At 47.5% G+C, this 7,726-nt stretch overlaps 1 protein-coding gene across 1 annotated transcript; it reads right to left on the bottom strand.

Moving 5' to 3' along the window:
* Positions 1–346: 346 nt before the first annotated feature.
* On the bottom strand, positions 347–5,220 carry LOC120054944 (protein PRRC2C-like). The gene is made up of 4 exons (XM_039002710.1): positions 5,214–5,220; positions 4,699–4,825; positions 2,303–2,581; positions 347–2,180 (listed from the first exon to the last, which is right to left on the bottom strand). Exons 2-4 carry the CDS (start codon positions 4,786–4,788, stop codon positions 1,926–1,928), a joined length of 624 nt encoding a protein of 207 aa, XP_038858638.1. The 5' UTR covers positions 4,789–4,825; positions 5,214–5,220; the 3' UTR covers positions 347–1,925.
* Positions 5,221–7,726: the final 2,506 nt, after the last annotated feature.

Here is a 7,726-nt window from a genome sequence, read left to right as displayed (position 1 = left end):
TGTGATGATTAAAAGCCCACTTTTCATAGTCTCATAAATACTAGGGAACCCCGAATGAAGTGGGTTCAAACTGTTGGAGAATCACTTCAGCATGGGGCTGTGGTAGGACTGAATGGTCAAACATTGGATCTTCCACATTCCTACTAAATCCTGGCCTCTGGATTTCCACCCTAACTGGACGTGTGTGCAAAGTGTGATTGCCACTGATCTTAAGTAAATGTTGAGTTTTCCCTCCTACGGTATTGGTCTTGAAATTCCCATCTAGTGGTGCCATCTGTAACTACATGTTGGTTCTTCAAACAGAATCATGAGTTAAAACAGACTCAAACTACCCCAGACACAGGGCTACCTTTTAAACAGCATATTATTTTATTAGTTTCTTAACTAAAACCAAGAATGTAAGACCGTACATATTTTAATACAGCGATGTACCCCCTGTACAAGTAAAAGAAAAAACAAACCAATTACCCCCCCACTCTGTCCTACACAAGGTTCCTCATCCCGTGTTCTGGTTAGGGGAGGGGGTAGACCCCTCCCCACTAGTGGAGCATACTACTGTACATTTCTGAAGGACCCTTGTCACCATGGTAAACCAGCGATGAGAGTGGTGTAGGTTTGAGTGAGTGGAAGTGAGATGAGACAGGAATAATCTCTCCTCTCAACACTAACACCTGTCCTTCTGCCCTGAAATGCAGCAGTCGAACACAAAGCTATTTCTAATTTTGTTTTATTTCTCCCCCTTCGGTCTCCCTTTCCCTCTTGGTGAGGGTTAACAAAAAGCCACACTGTTTTGTTTCTACAGTTTTGAACTAGTACTCACTCCCTTTCTGTTAGTAGCAGCAGGGTTGGGTGCCCTACAGGCAAGTGAGTGAGTGTGTGAGGAGACACCGTGACGATGGGTGTGTGAGCAGTGGTGAAGAGGTATTCCATCCTCCTCTCTCTCGGGAGGCACGGGGGAGGAAAGCTCTGACTGAATTCAGGGTCTGTCTGTCCATTTACAGACAGCTCATAATAACTCCCCTTCCACACACTAACAACAGGGATTCTCAAGGCTCTGTGAAATCATCTTTGCACGCTTAACCTTTGGCTAAAGATACAGGAGAGAACCGGGCAGTGGCCTCCCGTGTGCCACACGCAAACACACACACAAACACCACCTTTATCATTCCGCTCAGGCAGAGATGCGAGCAAGAGAAAAGGCAGACTAATCAATTAAATCAACCAACTGCTGCATCTTACATTTCCTTTCGAGACAAACCCTGATTTCATAGTTTCTCTCTTTAGTGAATATTGGTGAAAGCGTTGAGCGCTAGAGGGAGTTTGTGTGTGGTGATCGTACAAGCTTGTATACACTCACACAGCTGTGTGTTAGCAATGATGGATGGAAGACCGGCAGAGGAATAGAACGTGTCTGTGCTTCACTAAAATACTTCTTTAAATAAGACTGTTTGATCCAACTACAAAAACAAAAGATTGCTTGATTCTCCTGTTAACAAAAATAACAACCCTGTCCTCCTAATAATGGGATTCTATTGTGAAAAACAAAGGAACAGAAATCCTAGGGCTATAAAAATGGCAAACTGGCAAATCTTTTTTCTCCATTCAATCTTTTTTTACCATCTTAGTAGACATTTGAAGTACAGCTTGCTATCTTCCGCCCCACCCAAATTACAAGAGGCGGGGCTAAAAATCACACATACCCCCAATAGGGGAGGACAAGAGAGGAGAAGGGAAGAGAGAGATGAGGTTGGAGCACACACACACACAGTAGCCCCCTCAGTAACCATTGACTTATACACCTCTCCTCTCTTTCTCCGCCTCTAACACCAGAGAGGGTGATGTGTGTGTGAGTGATTGCATGAATATGTGGAGCAGCTGGATCATCTCTCTCCCCCATCCCTCCATCTGTGGAGATGTGTGAGGCTCTACTTCCCCTCCTCTTGTTTGATGGCCTGGGGCTTGATGGGGCCAGTGCGGATGGGTTTGCCCGCTGACAGGGAGGGTTTGTCGGGTTCAGGGCGCTCCACGACTCCCACCGTCTGGTGGTTGGGGGGCAGGATGTCGAGGGGAGGTTTGCCACCCCCCTGGTCGAGACGAGAGGGTTTGGAGACTGACGGAGCCTTGAGCTGCTCTGAGAAGAACTTATGAGTCGACTGGAGCACCTCAGCTCGCTGCTTCGCCTGGGGACAGCAATCAAATGACTCACTCAACCACATGCTGGGTTCATTTAGGAGACATCAGGATTTCAACACCAGGCACATTCTAGTTCAACCAGTCAACTAATCAGCAAGCAGTACTATACCTTGAGGTCCTGCTCTGCCTGGTTGCCTCGGGGACCTGTAGGGCCTCTAGGTGCGAGGGGGGGAAGAGGCCCTCTAGGGGGGTGGGAGGGGTGCATCTGGGGGAACTGCTGCTGCTGCGGTGGCGGCCGGGGGTGAGGCATCAAACCCCCTCCCAGAGAGGGAGACATGGGGGGTGGGCCCATAGGCGAACGCTGCATCCCTCCACCAAATGAGTTAGCATGCTGGGTGTGGGAGGGAGGGCGCACCAGAGGAGAGACCAGGTTGGGCTGGGACAGAATCTGAAAGGAGGGAGAGGAGGAGTGTTAACGTCATTAACTCTTTATACACTGCTCAAAAAAATAAAGGGAACACTTAAACAACACAATGTAACTCCAAGTCAATCACACTTCTGTGAAATCAAACTGTCCACTTAGGAAGCAACACTGATTGACAATAAATTTCACATGCTGTTGTGCAAATGGAATAGACAAAAGGTGGAAATTATAGGCAATTAGCAAGACACCCCCAAAAAAGGAGTGATTCTGCAGGTGGTGACCACAGACCACTTCTCAGTTCCTATGCTTCCTGGCTGATGTTTTGGTCACTTTTGAATGCTGGCGGTGCTCTCACTCTAATGGTAGCATGAGACGGAGTCTACAACCCACACAAGTGGCTCAGGTAGTGCAGTTCATCCAGGATGGCACATCAATGCGAGCTGTGGCAAAAAGGTTTGCTGTGTCTGTCAGCGTAGTGTCCAGAGCATGGAGGCGCTACCAGGAGCCAGGCCAGTACATCAGGAGACGTGGAGGAGGCCGTAGGAGGGCAACAACCCAGCAGCAGGACCGCTACCTCCGCCTTTGAGCAGGAGGAGCACTGCCAGAGCCCTGCAAAATGACCTCCAGCAGGCCACAAATGTGCATGTGTCAGCATATGGTCTCACAAGGGGTCTGAGGATCTCATCTCGGTACCTATTGGCAGTCAGGCTACCTCTGGCGAGCACATGGAGGGCTGTGCGGCCCCACAAAGAAATGCCACCCCACACCATGACTGACCCATCGCCAAACCGGTCATGCTGGAGGATGTTGCAGGCAGCAGAACGTTCTCCACGGCGTCTCCAGACTCTGTCACGTCTGTCACATGTGCTCAGTGTGAACCTGCTTTCATCTGTGAAGAGCACAGGGCGCCAGTGGCGAATTTGCCAATCTTGGTGTTCTCTGGCAAATGCCAAACGTCCTGCACGGTGTTGGGCTGTAAGCACAACCCCCACCTGTGGACGTCGGGCCCTCATACCACCCTCATGGAGTCTGTTTCTGACCGTTTGAGCAGACACATGCACATTTGTGGCCTGCTGGAGGTCATTTTGCAGGGCGCTGGCAGTGCACCTCCTTGCACAAAGGCGGAGGTAGCGGTCCTGCTGCTGGGTTGTTGCCCTCCTACGGCCTCCTCCACGTCTCCTGATGTACTGGCCTGTCTCCTGGTAGCGCCTCCATGCTCTGGACACTACGCTGACAGACACAGCAAACCTTTTTGCCACAGCTCGCATTGATGTGCCATCCTGGATGAACTGCACTACCTGAGCCACTTGTGTGGGTTGTAGACTCCGTCTCATGCTACCCCTAGAGTGAGAGCACCGCCAGCATTCAAAAGTGACCAAAACATCAGCCAGGAAGCATAGGAACTGAGAAGTGGTCTGTGATCACCACCTGCAGAATCACTCCTTTTTTGGGGGTGTCTTGCTAATTGCCTATAATTTCCACCTTTTGTCTATTCCATTTGCACAACAGCATGTGAAATTTATTGTCAATCAGTGTTGCTTCCTAAGTGGACAGTTTGATTTCACAGAAGTGTGATTGACTTGGAGTTACATTGTGTTGTTTAAGTGTTCCCTTTATTTTTTTGAGCAGTGTATTAGAAATCCAAGGAAAATGTGGTGTTAAGCTGGCCTCTATCACAAGTGTCAAATGTTAGTCGTATAATGTGTGTGGGTGCATGAGTGAGTGTGGTAAGGTGTGGAGAATCCGTGCAGGTTGTCAGTCCAGTACAAGTGTTCAGCAGTATGATGGCTTGTAGATGGAAACTGTCTCATTCCGGTTGGTATAAGACCTCATGCTCCGATATCGTGTGGCTGGGGTCCTTGATGCTGCAGGCCTTCCCCAGCCACCGTTTAAAGTAGATGTCCTGGATGGATGGGAGCATGGTCCCAGTGATGTACTGGGCCGTCTTCGTCACCCGCTGGAGGGCCTTGTGGTCTTGGACAGAGCAATTCCTGTACCAGCCCGTGATGCAACCGGTCAGGACGCTTTCGATAGTGCAGCGGTAGTATTTGGAGAGGACCCGGGGCGGCATGCAGTTTCTTCAGCCGCCGATGGAAGTAGAGACGCTGTGGCGCCCCAGTGTGTGTGTGTGCGTGCGTTACCTGTGGGTTGAACTGTCCAGGGAAGTGCTGTGTGATCCTCATGGCAGCAGAGCTGGGCTGGAACTGTTTCTGGTACAGCATGCTGTTCATCTTACTGGACTGGCTGCTGGGAGATGTAGAGCTGGCCCTGACCAGACAAATACATCAGCTCTTGGTATACTCATAAAACCAGTAGAAGGTGGGACAGGTTCTGTGTGAGAATGTGTGTTACATGTAAGGACTAGGTGTAGGGGTAGTGTGTGTGTGTTACCTGTAAGGACTAGATGTAGGAGTAGTGTGTGAGAGAATGTGTGTTACCTGTAAGGACTAGGCGTGTGTGTGTGTGTGTGTGTGTGAGAGAGAATGTGTGTTACCTGTAAGGATTAGGTGTAGTGTGTGTGAATGTGTGTTACCTGTAAGGACTAGGTGTAGTGTGTGAATGTGTGTTACCTGTAAGGACTAGATGTAGTGGTAGTGTGTGAATGTGTGTTACCTGTAAGGACTAGGTGTAGTGGTAGTGTGTGAATGTGTGTTACCTGTAAGGACTAGGTGTAGTGTGTGAATGTGTGTTACCTGTAAGGACTAGATGTAGTGGTAGTGTGTGAATGTGTGTTACCTGTAAGGACTAGCTGTAGTGGTAGTGTGTGAATGTGTGTTACCTGTAAGGACTAGGTGTAGTGGTAGTGTGTGAATGTGTGTTACCTGTAAGGACTAGGTGTAGTGGTAGTGTGTGAATGTGTGTTACCTGTAAGGACTAGATGTAGTGTTAGTGTGTGAATGTGTGTTACGTGTAAGGACTAGGTGTAGTAGTAGTGTGTGAATGTGTGTTACCTGTAAGGACTAGGTGTAGTGTGTGAATGTGTGTTACCTGTAAGGACTAGGTGTAGTGGTAGTGTGTGAATGTGTGTTACCTGTAAGGACTAGGTGTAGGGGTAGTGTGTGAATGTGTGTTACCTGTAAGGACTAGGTGTAGTGGTAGTGTGTGAATGTGTGTTACCTGTAAGGACTAGGTGTAGTGTGTGAATGTGTGTTACCTGTAAGGACTAGGTGTAGTGTGTGAATGTGTGTTACCTGTAAGGACTAGGTGTAGTGTGTGAATGTGTGTTACCTGTAAGGACTAGGTGTAGTGTGTGAATGTGTGTTACCTGTAAGGACTAGGTGTAGTGTGTGAATGTGTGTTACCTGTAAGGACTAGGTGTAGTGGTAGTGTGTGAATGTGTGTTACCTGTAAGGACTAGGTGTAGTGGTAGTGTGTGAATGTGTGTTACCTGTAAGGACTAGGTGTAGTGTGTGAATGTGTGTTACCTGTAAGGACTAGGTGTAGGGGTAGTGTGTGAATGTGTGTTACCTGTAAGGACTAGGTGTAGTGTGTGTGAATGTGTGTTACCTGTAAGGACTAGGTGTAGTGTGTGAATGTGTGTTACCTGTAAGGACTAGGTGTAGTGTGTGAATGTGTGTTACCTGTAAGGACTAGGTGTAGTGTGTGAATGTGTGTTACCTGTAAGGACTAGGTGTAGTGTGTGAATGTGTGTTACCTGTAAGGACTAGATGTAGTGGTAGTGTGTGAATGTGTGTTACCTGTAAGGACTAGGTGTAGTAGTAGTGTGTGAATGTGTGTTACCTGTAAGGACTAGGTGTAGTGGTAGTGTGTGAATGTGTGTTACCTGTAAGGACTAGGTGTAGTGGTAGTGTGTGAATGTGTGTTACCTGTAAGGACTAGGTGTAGTGGTAGTGTGTGAATGTGTGTTACCTGTAAGGACTAGGTGTAGTGGTAGTGTGTGAATGTGTGTTACCTGTAAGGACTAGGTGTAGTGTGTGAATGTGTGTTACCTGTAAGGACTAGATGTAGTGTGTGTGAATGTGTGTTACCTGTAAGGACTAGATGTAGTGTGTGTGAATGTGTGTTACCTGTAAGGACTAGGTGTAGTGGTAGTGTGTGAATGTGTGTTACCTGTAAGGACTAGGTGTAGTGGTAGTGTGTGAATGTGTGTTACCTGTAAGGACTAGGTGTAGTGTGTGAATGTGTGTTACCTGTAAGGACTAGCTGTAGTGGTAGTGTGTGAATGTGTGTTACCTGTAAGGACTAGGTGTAGTGGTAGTGTGTGAATGTGTGTTACCTGTAAGGACTAGGTGTAGTGTGTGAATGTGTGTTACCTGTAAGGACTAGGTGTAGTGTGTGAATGTGTGTTACCTGTAAGGACTAGGTGTAGTGGTAGTGTGTGAATGTGTGTTACCTGTAAGGACTAGGTGTAGTGTGTGAATGTGTGTTACCTGTAAGGACTAGGTGTAGTAGTAGTGTGTGAATGTGTGTTACCTGTAAGGACTAGGTGTAGTGTGTGAATGTGTGTTACCTGTAAGGACTAGGTGTAGTGGTAGTGTGTGAATGTGTGTTACCTGTAAGGACTAGGTGTAGGGGTAGTGTGTGAATGTGTGTTACCTGTAAGGACTAGCTGTAGTGGTAGTGTGTGAATGTGTGTTACCTGTAAGGACTAGGTGTAGTGGTAGTGTGTGAATGTGTGTTACCTGTAAGGACTAGATGTAGTGGTAGTGTGTGAATGTGTGTTACCTGTAAGGACTAGGTGTAGTGTGTGAATGTGTGTTACCTGTAAGGACTAGATGTAGTGGTAGTGTGTGAATGTGTGTTACCTGTAAGGACTAGGTGTAGTAGTAGTGTGTGAATGTGTGTTACCTGTAAGGACTAGGTGTAGTGTGAGAATGTGTGTTACCTGTAAGGACTAGGTGTAGTGGTAGTGTGTGAATGTGTGTTACCTGTAAGGACTAGGTGTAGTGTGTGAATGTGTGTTACCTGTAAGGACTAGGTGTAGTGTGTGAATGTGTGTTACCTGTAAGGACTAGGTGTAGTGTGTGAATGTGTGTTACCTGTAAGGACTAGGTGTAGTGGTAGTGTGTGAATGTGTGTTACCTGTAAGGACTAGGTGTAGTGGTAGTGTGTGAATGTGTGTTACCTGTAAGGACTAGGTGTAGTGTGTGAATGTGTGTTACCTGTAAGGACTAGGTGTAGTGTGTGAATGTGTGTTACCTGTAAGGA

The sequence above is a fragment of the Salvelinus namaycush genome, chromosome 10 (assembly GCF_016432855.1).
Source record: "Salvelinus namaycush isolate Seneca chromosome 10, SaNama_1.0, whole genome shotgun sequence".
Lineage (NCBI taxonomy): Eukaryota > Metazoa > Chordata > Actinopteri > Salmoniformes > Salmonidae > Salvelinus > Salvelinus namaycush.
The sequence above is the reverse complement of the archived record's forward strand: the minus strand, read 5'-3'. Positions and strand labels throughout refer to the sequence as shown.

What these genes read in the sequence shown, in the direction of transcription:
- LOC120054944 (XM_039002710.1), bottom strand. Translation starts at nt 4,788, where the DNA reads ATGAACAGCATGCTGTACCAGAAACAGTTCCAGCCCAGCTCTGCTGCC. An exon ending in CTGGACAGTTCAACCCACAG is followed by an intron (nt 2,582 to 4,698) that starts GTAACGCACGCA and finishes CCCTCCTTTCAG; the next exon opens with ATTCTGTCCCAGCCCAACCT. An exon ending in AGGCAGAGCAGGACCTCAAG is followed by an intron (nt 2,181 to 2,302) that starts GTATAGTACTGC and finishes TGCTGTCCCCAG; the next exon opens with GCGAAGCAGCGAGCTGAGGT.